Source organism: Mixophyes fleayi, chromosome 9 (assembly GCF_038048845.1).
Source record: "Mixophyes fleayi isolate aMixFle1 chromosome 9, aMixFle1.hap1, whole genome shotgun sequence".
NCBI classification, from domain to species: domain Eukaryota; kingdom Metazoa; phylum Chordata; class Amphibia; order Anura; family Limnodynastidae; genus Mixophyes; species Mixophyes fleayi.
The window spans coordinates 67,507,061-67,531,496 of record NC_134410.1 but is presented as its reverse complement, the minus strand read 5'-3'; the positions used below and the strand labels follow the sequence as shown (position 1 = coordinate 67,531,496).

The 24,436-nt window shown below is 41.2% G+C and overlaps 1 protein-coding gene across 2 annotated transcripts in view; it reads right to left on the bottom strand.

The window, feature by feature from the left end:
* Positions 1-24,436, bottom strand: part of LOC142100739 (phosphatidylinositol 3,4,5-trisphosphate 5-phosphatase 2A-like) — a 101,415-nt gene that overhangs the window by 21,893 nt on the left and 55,086 nt on the right. The window contains exons 14-22 of one of the 2 annotated variants that reach the window (XM_075184510.1): positions 16,446-16,545; positions 15,212-15,297; positions 13,235-13,316; positions 12,718-12,801; positions 12,515-12,613; positions 12,295-12,383; positions 12,068-12,155; positions 11,789-11,965; positions 10,990-11,071 (exon numbers count right to left, since the gene is read on the bottom strand). In XM_075184510.1, the coding sequence (XP_075040611.1) occupies positions 10,990-11,071; positions 11,789-11,965; positions 12,068-12,155; positions 12,295-12,383; positions 12,515-12,613; positions 12,718-12,801; positions 13,235-13,316; positions 15,212-15,297; positions 16,446-16,545 (887 nt within the window). Of the gene's footprint in view, positions 1-10,989; positions 11,072-11,788; positions 11,966-12,067; positions 12,156-12,294; positions 12,384-12,514; positions 12,614-12,717; positions 12,802-13,234; positions 13,317-15,211; positions 15,298-16,445; positions 16,546-24,436 lie in introns of those variants that run through there. The other variant, XM_075184511.1, reaches the window with a different exon arrangement.

The window sequence follows — 24,436 nt, the reverse complement described above, 5'->3', positions numbered from 1 at the left end:
TATCATCCAGAACAATTACACCTCAAAATAAGTTCCCCAGAGGTGCCCCATATAATAGTAGTCCTTTCTTCTATTTTATTGTTATTTTAGTAAGCTACTATGGGAGCACTGATAAACATCAATTTGAAATATGTATTACTAGCCAAATATATGTTTTTTGGGGTTATTACAGTAATAGTGACGTCTAGTGTGCATGGGTTTTCTTTATATCCTCTGAGTATATATGATGTATATAGTTCATCAGTGCCACCTGCTGGACATCTTACTTTTACCTTCCTTGATATTTTTCCTATACACAAGTAATGTTATTACAGTGCATGTATATATTTCCTGTAAGTAATTTATGCTTAAAGAGTGAGTTATGATGTTATCACTTCACTTTTTCCGCGCAGGATTACCGTAATAATGGTAATCCTGCGCAGACCGCAGGATTTTCGGCTATCCCGCGGACAATTGAATATGCCCCTTAGTGTAGTATGTAGCATACATTAGATTATGAAGACAGGATGTGTAAAGTCTATGTTATTTTAATAATATGTAACTGTTAGGGAAGTAATTTGTTTATTAACTACTAGTACACTTTTTTTTTAAATGGTCACTGTGACCCAATGTTTTCATTACAACTAACAAATTAAGAACGTCAGATTTATAAAATGAAGGCAGTTTTCACTGCTACATGACAACTATGTAAAAATAACCCTCCTATATGATGTAGCAAAGATGTGCACAATCTCCTTTAAAGAAGCTTTGGGATTAAATTCTGCTACAGTAGAGCAAGGATGTGTGTGTACTCATAGATGTCAGTGTTTAGCCATCTATGTAAACAAAAGGGCTGCATCATGCATTCATGTAGAATTATGTAACTTGCTAAATCACACAGCTCCATGGGGTAACACATGGGGGTAAATGTATTAACCTCCGGTTTCTTCAACTCCCGCGAGTTCGGCGTCTTTGGCTCTTAAATTTAAAGCGGCGCTGCCTTGTAAAGGGAAACTTCCCTTTACAAGGCAGCGCCGCTTTAAATTTAAGCGCCGAAGACGCCGAACTCGAGGGAGTTGAAGAAACCGGAGGTTAATACATTTACCCCATGGTGTCCAAAAGTGTCACAATGTGGCTATTAAATGGTTAGGTCTGGTCACCAGTAAAAACAGCGACAGATGCTATACTAAGTAGTATGTGAGTTTAGAGCTGCAACGGCTTACACAACACTTAATACTTCAAAATGAACTCCAGGAAACTTAAGTTCTTTAAGAAATACAATATTACCAAATTGTAGGGCAGCAGGGCTGTGTACTGTAGGCATGGGCTCTGTGTTGGCATATGAAGCTTTATACTGGAGTTATGGTGCTATGTGTTGGTATTATGGTGCTATATTTTGGGCATAGTAGTTTTGTTGGTGTACATTGGGCTGTATATGGATGGATAGTTAGTCCTGATATAAATAAGTGGAATAGAATACTAGATATTGTTCATATTCGAAGATGAGCCTAATCATTGAATATAGAACCACCTCCCTCTCTAAGATAGGTGAGGAACTCATACTCATACGAGAAAAATTAAGACCAATAGAACACTTTGAGGATTTCCAGTATTTAGAAAAATTGACCCTTAATAAAATCCAGAATATTGAAGAGGATACTATTAAGACAAAAGAAAATAATTTTTTAAGGGACATAAAAGATTTAGAACAGGGCTATCACTCCGTCCCCAAGAAATCAGAATTCAATCCACATCCACCTTTGAAACCTCAGTATAAGAATCATCCTAGACATTCTGTCAGCAAACCTAGGAGAAATGGCAACAAATATAGGTCCTATCGACTGAGATCCCCCCTGATCAAGAAACCACCAGAGGTCATTGACAGGAACAGAGTTTACAAACCATTGGACCACCGCAATTTAGGATACACACCAAGGTCCACTTCCCAACCTTCTAGGATCAGGAAGGGGAGCTTTAGTTCAGTCGCTCAAGAGGGATACAATAAAGGAATAAGGGACGCACGTCACCAACTGTCCCAAAATCAATTCGCCTTGCTTGACAAATTGAAACATATAGATCCATATCAGGACCCATCCAGGACTGCAGAACCCTATGCAGATAGCCTTATAGACTATTTTTTAGAACTGGCCCAAGGAACAATCCAGGTACCTCTGAGCTCAGTGAGTGTCAGGAAAAGAAAAGGAAGATCAATATCACAGGAAGAAAGCTGGGAGTAGGCAAAGGAATTAGGGCACGGAGGAACAAGGCCCAAACTGAAACTAAGGAAATGAATAATCAAATTGGAAAAAAAAGGAATATTTAACCTGAGCAGTCAGGAATTAATTAAACTCCAAACAGAACTTTTAAATAAAAGTCTTAAATTTGCACCAAATAGATTAATGAACAAATTTGAGACATACATAGATCTTCATAAGTTCATTAAAATAACCTTAAAAAAGTTATTTTTGAATAATAAAATCATGCCCAAAACAGATATAGTAGCAATAAGCAGTGAAAGTTCCAAGTTCAGACATACACATCTGAATAATAAATCAACTTTCTATTCCAGCCATCAAAAAGGCCCATTTCTGGAGACTTTCCAGAAGCTTGTGGAAAATTATCTTGATCATTTACAAATTCCACTAAGGAATAAGACACACAATATCACTAGACTGGAGAGGGAAGCTTTGAAAGACCTGCAGTCCATAAGAGTATTGTGATCAAACCGGCTGATAAGGGGGGTGGGATCACACTTCTAGGTCAATCTGCTTATCTGAAAGAACTAGAGAACCAGCTAAAGGATAATTCTACATACAAGCCCCTACCAGGCGATCCGACTATAAGATACAACAACGAGCTCACTGTACTCCTTAATGGAGCTCTTGAGAAGGGCATACTTACAAAAGCAGAATACCAATATTTACATATCCAAAACCCAAGATTGCCAGTTATTTATTGCCTTCCCAAGATACATAAATCACTCACCAATTCGTCTGGTTGACCCATTGTATCAGGTAGCCAATCCCTCAGTACCCATATTTCAAGTTACATCGATACTTTTTTGCAACCTGTAGTCACAAAGCAAAGAAGCTATCTTAGAGATACTGGACACGTGTTGCAGGTATTTCAAAATGTTGAGTGGTGCGCAGGATACATAATGATGACATGTGATGTCTGGTCACTTTATACCATCATAGATCATCAAGCAGGATGTAAACATGTTCAAAACATCCTCACTGCAGAGACGGATATCCCCACTCAACAGATTCAATTCATTATGGAAGGAATTGAGTTCATATTACATCACAATTATTTTTGGTTCAATGGGGATTACTATGAGCAGGTTCGCGGGACTGCGATGGGCGCTAAATTTGCGCCCACTTACGCGAACCTGTTCATGGCCCATTGAGAGAATCACTCTATTTGACAAAACAACCCCTATACCCCATTCAACCTGGGATGTTTCCAGTACATAGACAAAGTGTTATGTCTATGGACCGGGACCAGAGACATACTTCTAGAATTCCTGAACTATATTAATACAAATAATCTCAATCTCAAATTCACGCACAGATTAGTGAAGAAAGAATTGAGTTTTTGGACATATCCATTGTAGGGAATCAGATTCAAACAAAAACCTTCCTCAAACAAGTAGACTGCAATTCCTTTATTCCAGCTTCAAACATCCATTTTAAGAGATGGCTTACCAACATCCCAAAGGGGCAGTTTTTCCAGATCAGGTGCAATTGCTCCAACTTCACTCTCTATGATGATCAATCTAGAATCTTAAGGGAAAGACTTCTGGAAAAAAATTATGATAGAGACACAATAGAAACGCATCTAAGGAAGTTAGGGAGACCAATAGAGAAACTCTACACACATCAAAGGTCAAGAAAGATACAAATGAGCAGTAACAATCCATCTTCATCACAAAATATAATTCCAATCATAAGGAGATTGAGAAAATAATCCCGATATACTGGCACGTACTACTGATGGATGACTCTCTGAAAGACATTCTTCCAAAAAACCCCAAGATGATATACAGGAAGTCAGACTCTCTCAACACCAAGCTGGTCAAATGCTGTATTCCTACAACTAGAAAGAGCCAGCAAGAAACTTGGATAAAAGAGAAGAGTGAGGGGTTATTCTTTTGCACTAGATGCCAAGCTTGCAGACTTACTAACCAAAGTGGAAGTCAGACTCTCTCAACAAGAAGCTGGTCAAATGCTGTATTCCTACAACTAGAAAGAGCCAGCAAGAAAACTGGATAAAAGAGAAGATTGAGGTTTTTTTTCTTTTGCACAAGATGCCAAGCTTGCAGACTTACCAACCATAGTGGAACCAAATCCATCACGAGTTTTCGTTCGATTACCACAGGCAAGTCCCACAAAATCAGAGGCAAAATAACGTATGACACCACGGGAGTTATATAGCTGTCAGAATGCCCATGTGGGCAACAATATGTCAGACGTACCATCCGCAAATTGCATGTAAGGATCTCAGAACACCTACAAAATATTAAAAACCAATCTGATAGCCATAGTGTATCGCACCACTATCTGAAGTGCTGTAATCATGATCCATCCACTTTAAAATTCTTGGGGATCTGCAAGGTCCACAAACCAAGGAGCGGGGCGGGCTTTGTTGCACTCATCTCAAAATAGGAGGCTAGGTGGATTTTTAACCTCAAAATCCTAACCCCCAGGGGACTGAATGTAGATTTTGATTTGGGCTATTTCCTGAATTCTTAGAAACCCCTATTTTAATTAATAAATTCTTCAGACATTCCTCACCCCTATTACAGCATTCTGAGACCTTATGGACTGCTATATATACACTTTCCTTAGACATACAATGCCCCAACAGTCTTCCTTTTCAGTTTTGGACCAACTATGTCAATGTTTTTAAAATATGTTTAATATATCTACATAGTTATTGTTCACTTGTAGATCTCTCATTCATTCAATATGTTATTAATCATTTGTTCATTATTTTCAGTGCGCATATATCATATTATATAAGTATGTTTAGATCTTTTTTCATTAAACATGTTTTACACATTATCTATCTTAACCATTATATATTTGAACAATTTCAAGTCTGATCTGACACAAACAACTTTACTTTCTTCAATTAATCTTTCAGCACGTGACTCATGTCTTTTAACCTTATTATTTGATCATATAATTCTGATTTGACATTAAAACGTTTTAATAAGCACTTTTATCAATTTAAAGATGTTTGCATAAAACATATCCACTCCTCCAGTTGAATTTATATCCATCTATTACCAATCACTCTACTCTTGGCTAACAATCTTATTTCTATCAGCTGGCAACATGTGCTGGTTCTTATAAATACTGGCAAGAATGACCACTCTGACTTCACTAATCCCTGAGGAAGCCCATCGGTGATTACCACAGGCAAAACGCGTTGGTAGATTTTCTATTTGTTTTCTCAAACCTTTCTACTTTGACCAACATCATTGAGGACTTTTTACTAGCATGCTAGATATACCATCTTTATTTATATGACATCGCTAACTAATCCAGGTAGCAACACTGACTCAGCCAGCAGCTGTATGAATAGAGCGTACATGCTCCATCACCCAACTACACTCTGAGAACGGAATCACGGTTATCAACCACTTGCCATCTGGTAAAGAAATAATACCCGAAGTGCAGGAGTAAGGCAGAAGCCAGTATGAACAAATTTCACATTGAAACATGAGTCTACTTAATATCTTTTATTATTTGCGGTACTTGGACGATTATGCCCATTCACCCACCCGGACCTTTGTGTGTATGATCCCTGCCACCATTTTGTCCCGGATCTATTACTTCATTGTATCGGACATTCTTTTTACTATTTGGACTTGACTTATATGCTTTGCCAGACCGGCACTAATTATTAAAAACAAGAACTACTTTATCGCTGTTAACATTTTGATCATTGAACTTAATTATTTGCCCTACAATTGTAATTAAGAGATACTGCTGATACACATGCAATGAACCCTGTATCAAACTATCCAAGAGTGATACAATATATTAGGAATCACGAGTTTTCTGACAACATTGATAGCTATTGTGCTTACCTAATGCTCTTTTCATATGTAAGCGATTATGACCTTGCTCTGAATTATGCAGAATCGTTTCTATGTATCAGCAATTATGAGTTATTTGATAACATTGCAGGTCGCTGTATTCACCTTATGATCTTTTTAAACTACAATTAAAATTGGGAGATCAATTGTTTATATCTGTTGTTTGCACCGGTCAGAACGTGTATATGTTTGCATTTTCTATAAAACAAATAAATTATACTGAACTTTTATCTATCTAATATTACGTGCCTAGAACCTATTTTTCTCTGTTATTCTGATATAAACAGCACTTTTTTTTCTAGACTGAAATTTGATATTTTCACCATACCAAGAAAATGTATGTCTTATTTACTGTAGCATGGATGATATGTATTCACTGTTATACTGCATTAAGTATATAACTACTCTGCCATACAATACATGACAGTTATATAATTTTTCACAGTCCAGGGGGTAAATTTATCAAGCTGCAGGTTTGAAAAAGTGGAGATGTTGCCTATAGTAACCAATCACATTCTAGCTCTAATTTGTAGAATGTACTAAATAAATGACAGCTAGAATCTGATTGGTTGCTAGCCTAGTTTAAAAAAAAATTCTCGTAGTTTTGGTGAGCAAACATAAACTTTAACAAATTTCTATAAAGTAGAGAACTTTTCACATACAGGGTAGAACAAACAGTGCTGTTGAAGGCCAATTATCATTTATTTTATTTCTTCTGGCAGGTGTGGGACTGATTTAAGGGGATGGACAAAACCCAGATGCACACTGGTTACCACAGCACGTCCTGTCCAAGAGCCAGGCACCTGGGGGTCCTGGGACTGGAGGGAATAACAGCAGATGTGTGACCCAGACATCTTGGGAGTGGAGGCAGACATGCTGCCTACAAGAGGGCCCACTGCTGCATCCTTAATTATGCACAGAGGTCTCTCCCCACACAACCTCTCACATCTCAGGCACGGCTGCTGCCTAGAAATGGTGCCCGATACTTCCCTTAATTCACTGAGAAGGACCCGTCACTAAAAAGATTTGCTTCTGTAAGTATACTACCCATTTTTGCAGAAAAATTCTGGGCCTGATTCATTAAGGAACATAAGTCCCTTTGCATGCCGTAATGTGTGTGAAAATGCTCTGCGCATGCTCAGAAACAGACTTTACGCCAGTGAAAGCAAGTGCAACTCAATTCATCTAAAATTACATATCTGACAGCCTAAAATTTGAAGGGCGGATCGGAGGAAGGAACGGAGGAAGGAACGTATGCACAAAGGCAATGTACAGAAATAACGTGCCAAGGTCAAGCACATTCATCTGATTCCAGCTCAGGGCATCTCTGAGGTGCATGATTTTTATCCGTATCACTTGCAACAGCTACAGGGCAGGTGTAAGTGCCGAATTATAGTGATGATGGTGGCGTTTACATGCCAGAACATGCGTTTGCAATTAAGAGGAACTGTAAAAATGCATTATATGTACAGTAGGAATTAAGAACATCCTGATAAATGTATTTCATGTAATAAATGGATTTTTATTTATGATTATATTATTAACAGGTGTTAATGTATTTAATTGATTCTTAAAATTTACCGGAGGGGAACAGCGCTGCCCCTTGTGTCAATTGGAATTTTATAGCTGCCGAAAAAAGGTGTGGGTAGGCGGTTATCCACTGCTGCCAGAATGTTTTCACATAATAAAGTTGGTGTTATGCCCCTCATGCCACAGTGTTCACACAGTGAGAACTAAATTATAATAGTAGGTGGGTTGGAATTTCCAATAATAGTATATTTAAGTAATATATAACACTATTTGGTGTCACATCTTACAATTCAGTCTTATGGTGCAAAACTGAAACAATTGTAACTTATCACAGTCTTTGTTGCTGTTTCAAGTGTATCACAGTTAGTGTTGCTGTTTCAAGCAGTGCAGATTCTTGGAAGAAAGAAGTTTGCAAAAGTTACCATCTCCTCCTAGTGGGGTAACGTTGCAAACTTTTTTCTTCCAGGAGAACATCTATAGGAACTGTGATCCTGTGACTACATTACAAACCCGGGAAAATTACCATCTACAAGAGACACTGTGATTTTACATTACCATTCTGGTAGGAAGACTTGCACTTCTATTTTGTATATTGGATCAGGGACGGATTGGTCATAGGCCCTACCGGCCACCCGTGTGCCTCCTGATTTTTTTATTTATTTTTTATTTAACTTGTTTTGAAACGTTGTGTAGTTTCATAGAAATGGTCTTGTTGCAGTCAAATTGGGTGCTTATTAGTTTAGTAACCTTAGTTAACCTGTAGAGGTCTATACAGCAAAATATTTATAAAGAAAATTTTGCAAACAAGAAAACTTCAGTGTAAAAATACAAAGTTGAATAAAACAGTACAAATGCTAGTAACTTTATATAAAAATGGGAGATGGTGTTAGCCATTTTATGAGGAGGCTTGGGAGGGTGGTGCATCTCTTAGTTCTATAAGGAGTTACAGGGAGGCCTGGGGTTAGGTATCTTATCTTCTTTCTCACAGCTTGTTCACTTTTTTATTTTCAGATTTTTTTTTTGTTTTTTTTTACATGGAATCTTTTTCTCTGACATTGTAGGGGTACAGATCATACTGATGTATTAAGCTCCAGTCACCAGGAGGAGGGGTAAGCCTGTGCAATATTCAAAGTAGAAATTTAGAAGTGGTGGTTCGAAAAATGTAATGGGAGTGTAAGTGAATGGAATTTGTTAGTGTTACAATGAAAGCAGTTGTAGAAGTGTCAGTATGGCGTACCACCAGGGAAAAGGAATTCAGGGCCCTGGTACAACAAATTCATGAGGCCCCCCTTATAGCCGAGCATGCTAAAAAAAAAATAATTCCTGTGGTCATACAATTGGAGGCGTTGCAATGCGCCATTGGGGCGTGGCTAGCACATCAAAATCACTAGGCCCTAAATTCACCGGAGCGTAACATATGTCCAAGCAATCCTGTTTTTCAGGACATCTAGCACCACAGTGTAGTATAGAAAAAATGCAGTGTGTACAGAAAGAGTTCAGCCTTGGTCTGCACCTTACATTGGGCACAAAACTCACCAAAAATTGGCATTGTCCCCACTAGAATCACAACATTTCACATACTGTCCTGCTCTCTCCTACCTGTTCTTCTCACTTTCGCCACCTGAGGCTGCAGGTTTCTTTAGTTGCGGCTTGTCTGGATCCTGGAATGCTTGGGGCCCTGTTTGGGGAAAAAATGACTACATTTAGATAATTCCAAACAACCCTGGCGTTAAATCAATACCATCCACGATTAATAATTAGGCCTTCCTCCAGCTCCAACATAGTATTCCCATTTAATAAATAAACCAATTTAACTCCCTACAAACAGCCCCAGCAATAAATTAATAGTATTTACATTTCAGAAATATATCTATTTCCCGCAACCATCACTGCCATTAAATAATTCATACTCACATTTAATAAAGAGACCTCATTCTCCCCATAATCACCCCCACATTCAACAGCCCCCAAACAACCTCATCTTATTAAATTGCCCCACCATCGCCCCACAAACAAAATAGCACCCATTAATTAGTCACCACCTATCTCACACTACATTGCCAGATGGCACCTGTGCCATCACACACATTACTGTGCCCCTTCATCATCGCCATGCCTTATGATCACACTGCGCCCTCCATGCTGCTTTTTGCCCTCTTCACCTGGCCCCCCTTCATCACACTATACTATGCTGCTCCCCCCTACTTTTTCAATCCCACTGCGCCATGCTGCTCCCACCATTTTTAATCCCACTGTTCCATGCTGCTCCCCCCCTTTTTAATCCTATTGTGCCACGCTGCTCTCCCCCCTTTTTAACCCCACTGTGGCATGATCCCCCCGTTTATTAATCCCATTGTGCATGCCCACCCTTTTTAATCCCACTGTGCCATGCTCCCTTCCCCTTTTTAATCACACTGTGCCATGCTCCCCCCCCCCCATTTTTTAATCCCATTGTACCATGCTCCCCCCTCCTGTTTTTTAATCCCATTGTGCCATGCTCCCTCCCCGTTTTTTGATCCCACTGTGTCATGCTCCCCTCCCCACATTTTTTAATCCCCTTGTGCCATGCTCCCCCCTCCCATTTTTTAATCCCACTGCACCCCCCTCCCCGTTTTCCTCCCTTTGCTTCCGTTGTGTTCCTTTACTTACCTTTTACTTTTCTTCTCTCTCCTGTCTTCTGCCTTGGTCCTCTCTGCAGTGCTCCTCATCACTGAATGCCGGGCATGACATGATGATGTCACGCCCGACATTCAGTCTGAACGGAGCAGAGAGGAGGGACGCTGGCGCAGCGATCATGTAAGTATATTTTTTTCCTATTTATTTTTTTAACTACCCTTCTCCTCCAACAAGGAACGAGCCCCCCCCCCCGCCAACCCCCCCACTGCAAAAAAAAAAATTAAAGACACAAAAGAAAAAATTTATAGTTTTAAAAAAAAAAATCGTCTGCAGCAAGGACCTGGGCCCCCTGGCATGCCCGGGCCCGGGTAATCAGTACCTGCTCCCCCCCCCTCTCTGCGGCCCTGCATACCACCATATACCAGCCTACTTTCAGCACTGCCTGTGTCTCAACAGAGTTTAAGAAGGGATATTCTATGGCACTTTAGGTTTTGATGGAGACATCACAAGGCTCTACAATTGGAGGAAAGAAATAGCTTTAAGAGTCCAACTCTAGAATAAAGAATAAAAATATACAAAAATCATGCAGATCCCTGTGTTAAGGACACTTAAAAAACTTATCATGTTCTGCAGAAGGTGAGGCTAAGCTAAGGATAGGATAAAATGCACTGACACTGCTTTGAACTTAGTTGGCTTTTAATGCACCTTTAAACAACACAACTCTATCAGCAAGAACAATATGAAATTTAATTTACCTGGCTGGACGTGTTACTAATCGGGAAACTGGAAGGTCACAATGGGAATCATCAGCAGTAGATGCTCTGGAATTCTCTCTGACTGTGGAATCAGTAAATCAATATATATTAAGTATTGAAAAAAGGTGGGGATGGTAGAAAGAAGTGTCAAATATTTTGTATGATTTTTTTGCTCAGGACACCTTAGATGTATATCAATCTGCTGCTGAAGTAGACAAAACTTCAAAGATGAGACATGTAGAAATGAGAAAACAGCATGCAGATGCGATAGGCAATAACACAACATGATGTTTCTTATCATACTAAAAAATTTCCCATACTTGAAAATTGCCCATATCAGTCAATCAGATTCTGCACTTTTTCTAGCAGTTTAAAATATGATTGACTGCTATGGATAACACACTATATTCTACACCAGTGTTTGAAATGGACATTTAGAAGTACCGTTATGAACAATGTAATGGGAATGTAAGTGAATGTAAGTTGATAGTTTTACAATGAAAGCGGTAGGAGAAGCGGAGGTGTACCAGCCCACTTTGACCGGTGACTTACACATCAAAATGTCTCTTTTGCTTTCAATTGAAAAGCTTCTGATTGCAACTATGTCTAGGCACCACGGACTATAAAAATGTAATGTAAATTGTTTTGCAAGTATTATAATGCAATCTGGATGCACTTTCTTTAAATATATACTCAGTGAGTAAGCAAGGTATGATGTCATGTTGATGTGTTTTTATGCAGTGAGTGAAAAGCTGACAGCTTGGAGAATTCAAAATTGGTATCTTGTTACAATTCTTACCTTTGTCAGCTATTCTCAACTGCATGTTGGGGCTCCTCTCTGGACTGGTTTCCAGGAGGTGACTCACTCTCACCCGTCCACGTAGGGATCCTGTTTCCTCTCCCCGCTGTGACAGAAATGCCTGAAAATGATAATCAGTACTGCTACATGCTGCACGTACCGACACACAGCACTCACCTATAAGATAAATCAGTACAATTGGTTCCTTGAAAGATGGAACAAGCACATTTGAAGAAATAAAATACAGTATATGTGTATATAAAGCTGAAAGCTTCTTACCAAAGGACTCTCCCCCATCTGTTGACTGGATGCTCAGCAGTAAGTGTTCAGTAAATGCAGAATTTGTGCCCTCTCCAACCAGAGTGACCTGTGGGAGTACCCACACATGACATAGAGATTATTTTATACAAATATATCATGTATACACATATATATATATATATATATATATATATATATATATATATATACACACAGTATATGTGCAGTATATATCAGCTTCTCACCTCTGGCAAGTCTTGTTCCAACCAACCAAGCTTTACAAATGCTGTCCCCTCTGTGCTATGTACACTGTTCACACTACTTTGTGGGGACCCTGTGTGGATGCATAAACATAATTGATAAGGGGGGGGCAAGAACTAATAAAAGAGTCCGCAGGTAATATTTGAAAACAGTCTGTCTCTGATAAGAAGAGAACTGAGGCGATGCCTGTGAACCATGTCTCACCTCTTAGGCACAAGGATGTAAACTTAATATATCCTCTGGATCGGCTTTGAGTTTTTATAATGGCTTCAATACTCTGAAATCTGAGTGTGTAGATAAAATCTGGTGGAGCAGACATAACGCACATTGTATAACAATACTCCAGTTATCCATTCTACAAGAGTGCACATCAACTTAATTCAACAATCAGTTACTGTGTTTCTTACCTCTCTGAGATAAAACATTCAGCCCAACCTCAAATGTAGCAAAAATTGGTGAATGATCACTGGTCACAATGTCATCTGTACAACCTTTGAAAAAAGTAACATAAAATACTTCTCAATATTCCAGCTAAGCACAGATACCCACACGAAGATGGCAGTGGTACACATGTCAATGGTTGGGTGGAACATTTATACAGAACAAACTCTATGGGCTAGATTTACTAAACTGCGGTTTTTAAAAAGTGGAGTATAGCAACCAATCAGATTCTAGCTGTCATTTGCCTAGTACATTCTACAAAATGACAGCAAGAATCCCCACTTTTTCAAACCCGCAGTTTAGTAAATATACCCCTATGGAGCTAGAGAGATTAAAGCATATATATATATATATATATATATATATATATATATATATGTGTATGTACAGCAGGCATGTGAATTCTCACATGCATATATATTGATAATTTATACATAAACATAGACAAATGTTTACTCTTTGCTTTTTGCCTCTTTATCTCACCATAGGAGGTGCATTGAACCTCTGTATCTGGGTAAGATGTCCACAGAATGCGATCACTCCAGGATGGTGCAAATATACGAGTCTGGATAAAAACATACAGGGGTCACGCAGCTATGAGTAGCCCATTTATCATGAATATGATTGATTTAGTAAAAGAAAAGAAAAGAACAAAATTCCATTTAGAGAAAGTAACACTTAAGTATTTGGCTGTGAGTAACAGGCTTAAATGTAAAGTGTAGATCCTTCTGTCTCTATTCAGTCTATCCCCAACAACACTATCCATCTTATTTTTCTCTCTCTCCACTCTAACTCACTGCCCTTCTCTGCCAGTCACTATGCTGGCTCAACGTTTCTTACAGAATACAATTCAAACTCCTCACCATCGCCTACAAAGCTCTCAGCCACCTCTCTCCCCCTACATCTTCAACCTAATTTCTACCCACACTCCCTCCCATCCCGTTACTCTGTCAACAACTGCTGCCTTACTACCACACTAATTATCTCTTCTCATTCCTGCTTTCAGGATTTTGCTTGCGCTGCTCCTCATGTGTGGAACATACTCCTATAACCTGTTAAATTAGTTTCTAGCATAAAAGGCTTCAAACGTACCCTTAAAAGACAGCCCTCCCTCAGGGGCGCAAGCAGGGGGGGTTTCTGGTTCTCCAGAAACCCCTCCCCTCCGCGAAGAACGGGGGCTAAGCAGTGCCCCTACATAGAGGCCCTTTACTGTACAGCATCCGCGGCGCTGTCAAAGAAGCGTCCGCGGCGGTGCTGTATTGTACTACAATAAAGCACCGCCGCGGACACTTCTTTTGACAGTGCCGCGGCTGCTGTACAATACAGTGCCGCCAAAATGGAGCAGCAGCTCTCTATATTTTTTCCCCCCCTTAAAAATCTTGCGTGCGCGCCTGTCCCTGTAACTCTTATGCCTCTACTCCCCCACACAGTGCCACACTATTTGTGCTTATTTTCCCTCTAGGATGAAAGCTCTCATGAGCAGGGCCCTCTTTCCTTCGTCCATTATACCTTCTGTCCAGTCCTCTGCACCTCTAGGCCTGGTTCCCTAGCCCAGTTTCTCAACTCCATGCTCCTGGGCAAAGGTCTACTTTACGAAGGCACTATTTATATCCAATGCTCACTGCCTAGTCATTAGCTTGATCTCCAATACTATGTTCTCTGTTTGCACACTGCCAATTCGTAGCTAACCGGTCTTTGTACAATTATGTATAGCATAATTATGCGTATTGTGTATTACTATAAATGTCTACTCTCTTTCCCCCCTTATGTAGGGTGCTGTGGACCATTTGTGATAAACTTTTAAGAGTTTCTTATCACATCACACCATGTTTGGATAATTTTAGCAATAACTGTTAATGTTTAATAAATACTGCTCTGTAATGTAATGTAGTAAACGACTGCACTACAGCAAATGAGGTCACAGTGCATACTATCAAGCTACTGTAGGAGGAAGAAGAAGGAATATATGTAGAGCTTGTATATGGGGTGATTTCAATAAAGAGTATTGGAGATTTTTTTGCAACAAGAGTTCTCGAAGTTTATTCTATGTTTGTGTACTCCGTGAGTCATTATTAATATCTCTGACAATATACCTATCACTATTAAAAATCCCTAAACTAGTTTATGTTAAAGTTACAAAATTAGCCTGGGTTTGTGGTTCCTCACAAAATAATTTTAAATACTCTCTATTTATTTTATTTTCCACTCTTAAACAATAAAATCACTGAAATGAGTTTACAAAAACTGACAAAACAGTTAAATGTTTAGTTAGGGTGGATATCTCCTTAGACATATAGTAAAGCCTGAATACTCCTAAGTAAATAATATACCTGAAATAACTGAAGTGTTTATAAATTATTAAATGAATCCAACATGCTACCATTCATATCTCAATGTTGTAAGTAAACATTCACTTAAACACCACAAATTAGGAAGAAAGAATCAGAAATTGGTTCTCACTCCAGTCGTTTTGGTTTTCTGCAAGTCATACATTCGAGAACCTCTCTCATAGCGACAAGTGGGTGGAAATGTGATTGGTTCCTCCTCTGTGAGTAATAGATAAGAAATTTCAAACTATTAACAGAAAGGATAAGGTAAGAGTGATACTTAAGTTATAATACAAGCTGAGCATTATTGTTGTATAAGTATGTGGTTTAAAGGAGAAATATAACAAAAGATTGACAAGTATGTATGTACCTAGTTACAATTATACAGAATTCTAGCCTACATTTTGTTTTGTTAATGCATAACTTTGCAGGGTGACTACTGCTTCATGTGCACTTCAGAGCCCTAAGTGAGCACTTTCCCATTTGCTTGCTATACATAGTGTACATGATTACAGCACATTATGAAAATCCATACAGGATGGCACTTGACTGGCTGGAAAGTAAAAACACACAGGAATGCTCACTGGTTGATACTTTGGAACTTTGGTCTGTGCCAACTAGCTAAAAACTGCCCTGCTTCTAAGACGCTTTTCTTCTCCTGTGCCACTAGGGGAGGTGTGACACCTGTAAGGCAAACTAAGCAAAGGGATATGTCAAATAGATCCACTACCTCACTAAATATGAGCGTGGTGAAATCACATTTTTTTACTTTTGCCCATGCTATGTCACTTCAAATTCACCAATGTTCATTTTGATAACGCTACCACCTATATGCAAGCATGTTACATACCCCAAGTCCCGTATTTGTAGAGATGAGACTAGGAACTGTTCAAAGAAAGGTGCTGCTGTCCCTGAATGAGCAGATGACACTGTTAGCGCCTTAGTGGGAGCAGCTATCAGTGCTGGATACATCCCATAAGTGCTATGTCCATATGGGAAGACACCATGTATGTGCAGCAAGCGGACTATGTATGCGTGCTGCATCTTATATGTATGTATTTTAAATGGGCTAATGCAGGCATGGTCAACCTGTGGCTCTCCAGGTGTTGTGGAACTACAAGTCCAAAGATACCATGTCAGCTGTCTAACTACTGGTAAAGCATACTGGGTTGTAGTTTCACAGAACTGTATGTATGTATCATGCATATTCTTTTTATGTGTATATAAATAGGAGGGAATGCATTTACCATTTATGAGCAGAGTATGTAGCTGCATTTGTAATTGTTGTATGGGATTCATGTACCATGCATGCATTACATGAAAAGTTTATATAATGCAGTATTAGTAAAATTTGTGAAGCTTCTCACTAAATCCTAGGAAGATCTTCTTCCTCTCACGCTCTTGGTTCAGTTGATCCACGGGAAATAGAAGCTGGTGTTGTCCACTGTAGATACATTGTAACACATCCTGCATGCCGGGAGAAAGCTGTCAGGTATATTGATATGAGAAGATACACAAAATGCACTAAATATTCACACAATAAACATTAGTATTTGGCAGATTTTGGCGACGCACAAGTCTCAAAAACTACACTATGCCTATGACTATATAAACACATGCCTTCACAATACCATCCTTTCCTGGGTAACCTCCAACCTCTCTGATTACTACAACGTCTCTTCCTCAGGCATATGCTCCTTGCCTCTTCCTCTATCTGTCCCCCAAGGCTCTGTTCCTGGCCCATTGATTTTCAGCCTTCACAGCTCCTCTCATTGTCTACTGATTTGCACCTCCCGCCCCCCAGTATCCCCTGTATTCCAGTAACACTCTAATCTACCTTTCCTCTCCCACATGTCTGACTGCCTCTCTGCCATCTCATTTGGATGCTGAACACTATCTCAAGCTCAACATATCCAAAATTGAGCTTGTCATATTTCCACTGACAAATGTCACATCCCCTTCTCCCGTTCATCTCAAAGTTGACAACATGACTGTGACAATTATGTATTATTGTTATTTTCCCTTAATATTCAGGTATGACAATATTGTATGTAACCTTGTAATGTAATCTCAACGGGTGCTTTGCTAAATAACATGAGTCTGAACTAGAGATGAGCGGGCTCGGATTCCGCTAATCCGAGCCCACCCGAACAGTGCGGATCCGGACGGGATCCAAGCACTGTTCAGATATTTCCGGCAAGCAAAAAAATTAAAACGAGGCTCTGTCGTCCAAGTCTCGCGTCGAATCTCGCGAGGGGTGGGAGGGAGGGCCCAGAACAATTCAATCTTGTACCTCTTTTTTTGGCATTATGTGCTCAAGCTACCTCGGTGCAACCTTTTGGCCTAAAAACAATATTGTGAGGTGTTCAGAATAGACTGGAAATTAGTGGAAATGATTGTTATTGAATGTTATTGAGGTTAATAATAGCGTAGGAGTAAAAAAAAAAACACAAAACTGGTTTTTAGCACTTTTTATGTTTTTTTCAAAATAAATCCGAATCCAAAACCTTAAATCCGAATCCAAAACCTTTCGTCAGGTGTTTTGCGAAACAGATCCGAACCCAAAACCTCAAGCAAATCCAAATCCAAAACACAAAACACGAGACACCAAATGTGCCCGGTGCACATCCCTAGTCTGAACCTATGCAAGTGTCAAGAATCTTTTTAAATTAGCCAGACCCAGGGACAGATAAGCATATCTGAGGAGTTTTTTTTGTATGCAGAGGATGTGGAACTGACCAGCCAAGCTGAATGAGCAGAGGTGAGGACTCAGACCCTGTGAACATTCCAGATCTCAGGACCTCCCTAACTCACTTTGAAAGCCCTGTGACATTCTGGAAATCAGTCTGTCTTGATTAACAGCTAACCTCCAAAGGTGGGGATGAGAGGTATGTGGAAAAAGGTTTAAAATATTCTGTCTTAGACAATTACGTGTGCATTTCTACAGAGGAGACCTACAATATTTAGGTTGAAGTGTGCCATCCTTCTCAAAGTGTACTTCTCACACGCCAAGTCTTAAATCTAGTAAGTTAGTGACTCTCATTTTATTTCCTATTTTATTTCTGAAACTTATTTGTGCAACTTATTTTGTATGTCTTGTTATTAACTGACAGTGACCCTCACCCCTGTTACCCATGTTATTTGCATAGTGGTCAGCCCTCAATTTCCCCACATCCCGTCCCTTGTGCAATACTGTTGCCTTCACCTTAACAAATTTGACAAGATTCACCCTTTTTTCACCAAGACCATTGTCCACATTCTTGACATCTCCTGCCTTTATTATTTCAATTTCCTTCTCTCTGGCCTACCTGAGAGACATCTATTTCCTCTGCAATCTGCCCTGAATGTGACATCACGTCTAATGATTCTTACGTACCTCTTATACTGAGCATCTCTGCAAAGCCCTTCATTGGCTCCCTATTTAATCCAGAATACAAATCAAGTTGCTTACCCCACCTATAAAGCTCTCTATAATGCCTCCCACTTCTTCTATATCTGCAAACTTGTCAAGAAATACTCCCCTACATGCCCACTTCATTCAGCCGATGACCTTCTCCTCTCCTCTCCTATCACCATCTCGCATTCCCACCTGCAGGAATTTGCCCGAGCCGCTCACCATCTTTGGAATTCCCTCAACCTCCTGACCAGACTCGTTCCCAACCTCCAATCTTTCGAACACTTCCTCAAAACTGATCTCTTCATGTTTTCCTACCCTGCCTCATCACATGACACTCCCCCTCGCTCCATCTTCCCATTACACTCTTTTCGCACCACCCCTATTGTTTCCTCACACCTATAGAATGCTAGCTCTAACAAGCAGAGTCCTCTCTACTTCCTGTCCTCACCTCCTTGTCCTCTTGTAAAGGTTTCTTTATGTTATAAGTTGGGTCTTGGATTTTTTCATTCTACCTTGGCTCAGTGGGGTCGGGTCCTCCCCTCCCGCTACTTATTCCTTCCCTCCTTATACTTTCCCTGTTCACTTTCTGTTTATCATAAGCCTTGACAACACTATTATGATCTGACTGTTCAGTTTAAACAATCTATCACTAAACTCATTTGCACATTTATTTAAATGTCCTTCTCCTATGTAACAAACCCTGCCCAGTCTGGGGCACTGTATGCTTGAGGTGGCCGGACCGTGCCCCCAGGACCAGCCACTTTGCAGCTTGTGTGTAGATAATTTCTGCTTGCACTGTTCACAGTCATTTCTCCTCTGCTGTGTGCCCTGCACCTTTCTCTCCCACTGCCTGCATGTCTCGTATGTGCAGCAGGAGGACACAAGACACAGCACTAGATGAAGAGAGTAAGTGTGTGAATGTGAATGTGTGTGTGGGGGGGGGGTACTTCTAATGTAAGTCAGGGATTTTATGTATGAGTACAATAGTTCCTTTGTAAACATAGGCTTGGAGAGGCTTTTAAGTGTGGGGTGTCACACCTGAGGATCTGTCTGTACCCAGACTGAGTTGTGTCTCTGGAGCAGAACTGGTGACTACGAGGACAAAGCTGGATGGCCTGATAATGTTCCCCTGTATGTAGAGAATGGACTGGTACAGATGGTGTTTACACTAGTAGAGGAGAGCAAACAGAAACTGGACTGGAACCGGAATGCTGAAAAAGGATTGCTGTAACCGGACTGGAACCGTAATTCTGTAAACAGAATGCTGTAACCAGAATGCTGGAAGTGGATCACTCTAACCGGAATGCTGTAACCGGAGTGCTGGAAGTGGATCACTGGAACAGGAATTCTGAAATCGGAATGCAGTAACTGGAGTGGAACCAGAGTGGATGACATCAGAGTGCTAGAATCAGACTGGAGCTAGAATGCAGACTGCACTGCTGGATTAATAGCAAGACTGTAGCAAGATAGATAGCAAGACTGCAAACTGCTGGGAACCAGATTGGTATCTGAAATACAATGTTGCACTGGCAACAGGCAAAAGCTCCAGGAAGTCCTTTAATACTTGTTTTTGATTCCTTATTGGAAACTGCAGTCAGCTGGGCAGAAGCAGCACTCTGAGTTGCGGAGATGGATCAGGTGACTATATCCAAGATAGCGGCTCCCATGAAGTGATTGTGGAGGGAATCTGAAATGGAAGCTGTTATCACCTGATTGGTTGAGAGGAATCATGTGACCGAATCCAAGATGGCCATGCCCATACTCTGATTCTGGGGGGGGAATCTCTGGAGTGGAGACAGACTGGACAGCATCTTACAGACAGGTCTGAAACCAGCAGAGCCTGAGGACCGCAGGGACAACTTGGAAAGCGAAGAGCTAGGTGACAGAGCCTGAAAGGGGTACTATGTGTGACAGTAAACCCCCTTTTGAGGGTGAACCCTAGACACCTCTTGGGCTTCAAAGCAAATTTTGCATGGAAGATACAGACCAAGCGTGGAGCATATACATCAGTGGCTTTAATCCAGGCTCGTTCTTCTGGACCGTACCCCTCCAATCTATAAGGTACTGAAGATGACCATGACGAATCCGTGAATCAAGTATCCTTTCCACTTCATACTCGACTTCTCGTTAAGTTTGGATTTTAGGAGTCTTGGGGAGTGCAGAATGAAATCTATTCAGGACCAAAGGTTTCAACAAGGATATGTGGAAGGAATTTAGGATTCGTAGATATGGAGGAAGTTTTACTTTGTAAGCTACTGGGTTGATGACTCGCTCAATGGGAAATGGACCAATGTACCGAGGGGCAAATTTCATGGCAGGTACCTTAAGCCTCATGTTGCGAGTGGAGAGCCAGACTCTATCGCCTGGTATTGAGACTGGGTATTGCTCGACATTTGCGATCAGCAAATTTTTTGTAATTGGAGGAAGCCTTTAGCAAGTAAGAACGGACTTCCTTCCATATTTTAGAGAACTGACTTAAGGTGTTATCAGCAGCAGGTACAATGGCAGAAGGAAGAGGCTGGAACTCAGGTATTCTGGGATGAAGACCATAGACTGTAAAATAGGGTGTAGACCCAGAGGCAGAGTGGTACTGATTATTGTGGGAGAATTCTGCCCAGGGTAAGGGTTCTTTCCAGTTGTCTTGTGAAGATTAGATAAATATGCAAAGAAAAGTATCTAAATTCTGGTTTCAGTTTGGCCATTTGTTTGGGGGTGTCAGGCAGATGAAAACTTGAGCTTCATTTGAATTGCTGAACACAAAGAACACCTGAACTTGGCCACGAACTAGACCCACGATCGGAGATTATTTCTGAAGGCAAGTCATGAAGCTTGAAAATTTCCTGAATAAATAATTGAGCTAGCTTTGGAGCGGAGGGTAGTCCATTGAGAGGGACAAAATGGGCCATCTTCGAGACGCTGCCAATTACAACCCAGATGGTGTTGAACCCATTAGAAACTGATAGATCAGTAACGAAGTCCATAGACAGACGAGTCCAGGGTTAGTGAGGAATTGACAATGATTGAAGTTGGCTGGCAGATGTCTGGCGAGATATTTTATGTTGGGCGTAACTGGAACAGGAAACTATGAACTCTTGGATGTCCTGCTTGAGAGTAGGTCACCAATAGGATCTTTGGAGAAATTTGAAAGTCTTCTGAACTCCATAATGTCTGGAAAATCAGGAAGCATGAGCCCATTGAAGCAATTTCTTGTGAAGTGCTGGAGTTATGAAAATTTTTCCCAGAGGCGGGGTAGGGACAATATTAGTGGTATAAAAGGACACAGGATCGATGATGGGACTTTTTTGGGTGAGGCAAAGCTCCTCATCTTGAACCATGGAACGAGAAAGAGCATAGGCCTTACATTTCTGGGATCCTGGCTGGTAGGTTACTTTGAAGTCAAACCTGGAAAAGAACAAGGGCCATCTAGCTTGTCTTGGATTGAAAATTAGGCTGGCTTTAGGTACAGAAGGTTTTTATGATCTGTGACAACAGAGAAGGGATATTTGGCACCTTCCAACAAATGTCTTCATTCTTCCAAAGCCAACATAATCGCTAATAATTCTTGATCTCCTATAGAGTAGTTTTTTTCTGCCGGCAGAAATTTGCGAGAACAATAGTCACAGGGATGAAGATATCTATCTTCAAAACGTTGAGAGAAAACAGCACCTACACCTACTGCAGAGGCATCCACTTCCAGGATAAAAGTGTCACTCACCGGACCGTGAGTGCCTCTTCCCGGACATTTAGGAACCGTGGCCGTCCTCCATCCTGAGGGACTGCGCATGCGCAGCCCTTTCCATACCTCCAGTGTATGTTCCTTTAACTAAATTGGCAGATCAGGCAACCTCCCTATATTAAGCACCTGTGGTCAACACCACGTTGCCTGATCTTGGAGTCTCATTCCCCATGAGTCTCTGAAGGTGTTCCTGTGTTTCCTCGTTTATTCAGCCCAGCTGATTCCTGTGGTTTCCAAACCACTTCTACCGCTGTGGTTTCCAAACCACTTCTACTACTGTGGTCCCCATACCACTTCTACCATCTACTGTGTATCATCGTGACTGTGAGCTGATTCCTATCCGCTGCCTCCGTGCACTACAGTCTTCTAAGCACTTCAACTCTACCATGTATCATTGGGACTGTTAGCTGATGTCTATCCGCTGCCTCCGTGCACTACAGTCTTTCATTCACATCCACTCACCTGTTCATGATTGTGACTGCCAGCTGATTCCTATCCGCTGCCTCCGTGCACTACAGGCTTCAACCTGCAACTCATCTGTGTTTCATCATCGTGACTGTTTGGCTGATTCCTATCCGCTGCCTCCGTGCACTACAGTCTTCAACCTGCAATTCGTCTGTGTTTCATCATCGTGACTGCTAGCTGATTCCTATCCGCTGCCTCCGTGCACTACAGTCTTCAACCTGCAACCCGTCTGTGTTTCATCGTGACTGTTTGGCTGATTCCTATCCGCTGCCTCTGTGCGCTTCAGTCTTCAGTCCTTGTCAACTCTCCCGTGTTTCATTGAGTCTGCTGCCACTATTGCTACCCGCTACTCTCCGTGACCAACTGTTCCAGTTCAACTCTGCTCCGGTGTCCCATCGTTACTGCACCTACTGGTTACTATTGGCTACCTCCGTGTTCCCGCAGAGACCCGCTGCTGTTACTTCTCAGCGCCACTCATCCATCTACTACTGATCCGCTCTCCACGCCTTCCTGTGTTCCCTGCTGGTCTACCTACCTGTGCGCTGCACCTGCTAGACCACCGCTTCACCCATCCAGGGACTTTGGATCCTGCCGGCCTCCTGCCCTTCAGGTATCTCTGCACTCCTGTCTGACTGCCTTCTCCTGAACCACGGTATGCATACTTCCCATTGACTGTGCTGTGTATTGCATACCTTGCTGGACTGTGTTGGTTCTCCTCTGGAGTGTACTATCCGCTGAGTCTATTGCCATCATTGACTGTGTTGGTTCTCCTCTGGAGTGTACTATCTGCTGACTCTATTGCCATCATTGACTGTGTTATCTCATGCTGGATTACTTCAAGAGACTTTCCACATTGGCAGTGTTGTTCAGTCATTTATACATTTATATTGTGCATATTACTGTGGATCAAAGTCAAGGTGCCCGTGTATATATTGTGTTGCAGTCTCTCCCCGTGCACCTCCTCACATATATATTCAGTGGTACAACTTGCTAGTAGCAGACCACTGACTCCTGTTTACAGTTTCACCCGTTCCAGTATCCTCTCACATAGCAGTGGTACAACTTGCTAACGCAGACCACTGACTCCCCGGATACCTCCACTTGGATTCCATTCCTTCACTCAGACAGCGGTACAACTTGCTATCCGCAGACCGCTGACTCTCATCACCTCCTCGTTTCTGTTGGACATTCCTCCTCACTATAGCAGTGGTACAACTTGCTACCGCAGACCACTGACTACCTTCACGTGTCCTTTGTCCATACAGTTCCTCGTGTATTACTACTTCCATATTGCCAGTGCTGCTAGTCATAGACTTTCCTGAGCATCTCATCATCTGCTATTTCCTGTTCCGTGATCACCCTGCTACCAGAGTACCATATTACCACCTATACTGCTCTGGTAAGCCTATCACCTGGTGATCCCTGGGTAAAGACTCCTAGTGCCCGTGACAGTAAGATCAGGCCATGACAGACCCAGATACGAAACCTACCGCTAAAGAGATGCTGCAGCATCTGGTCAGCCGTGTGGAGCAACAGGATGCTCGCCAACAGCTGTTACTTCAATGTTACCAATCTTTAACCTCCCAAGGAACATCTGGACAGACCGTTACAGCTAATATTGAAGCTCCTGTGCTTTCCTCCGTTTCCCCAGTGCCATCCCAGGTGTCTACAGTTCCTACGCTACACCTGCCTACTCCGTCAAAATATGACGGGGACCCCAAAACTTGTAGAGGTTTCCTTAACCAATGTTCAGTCCATTT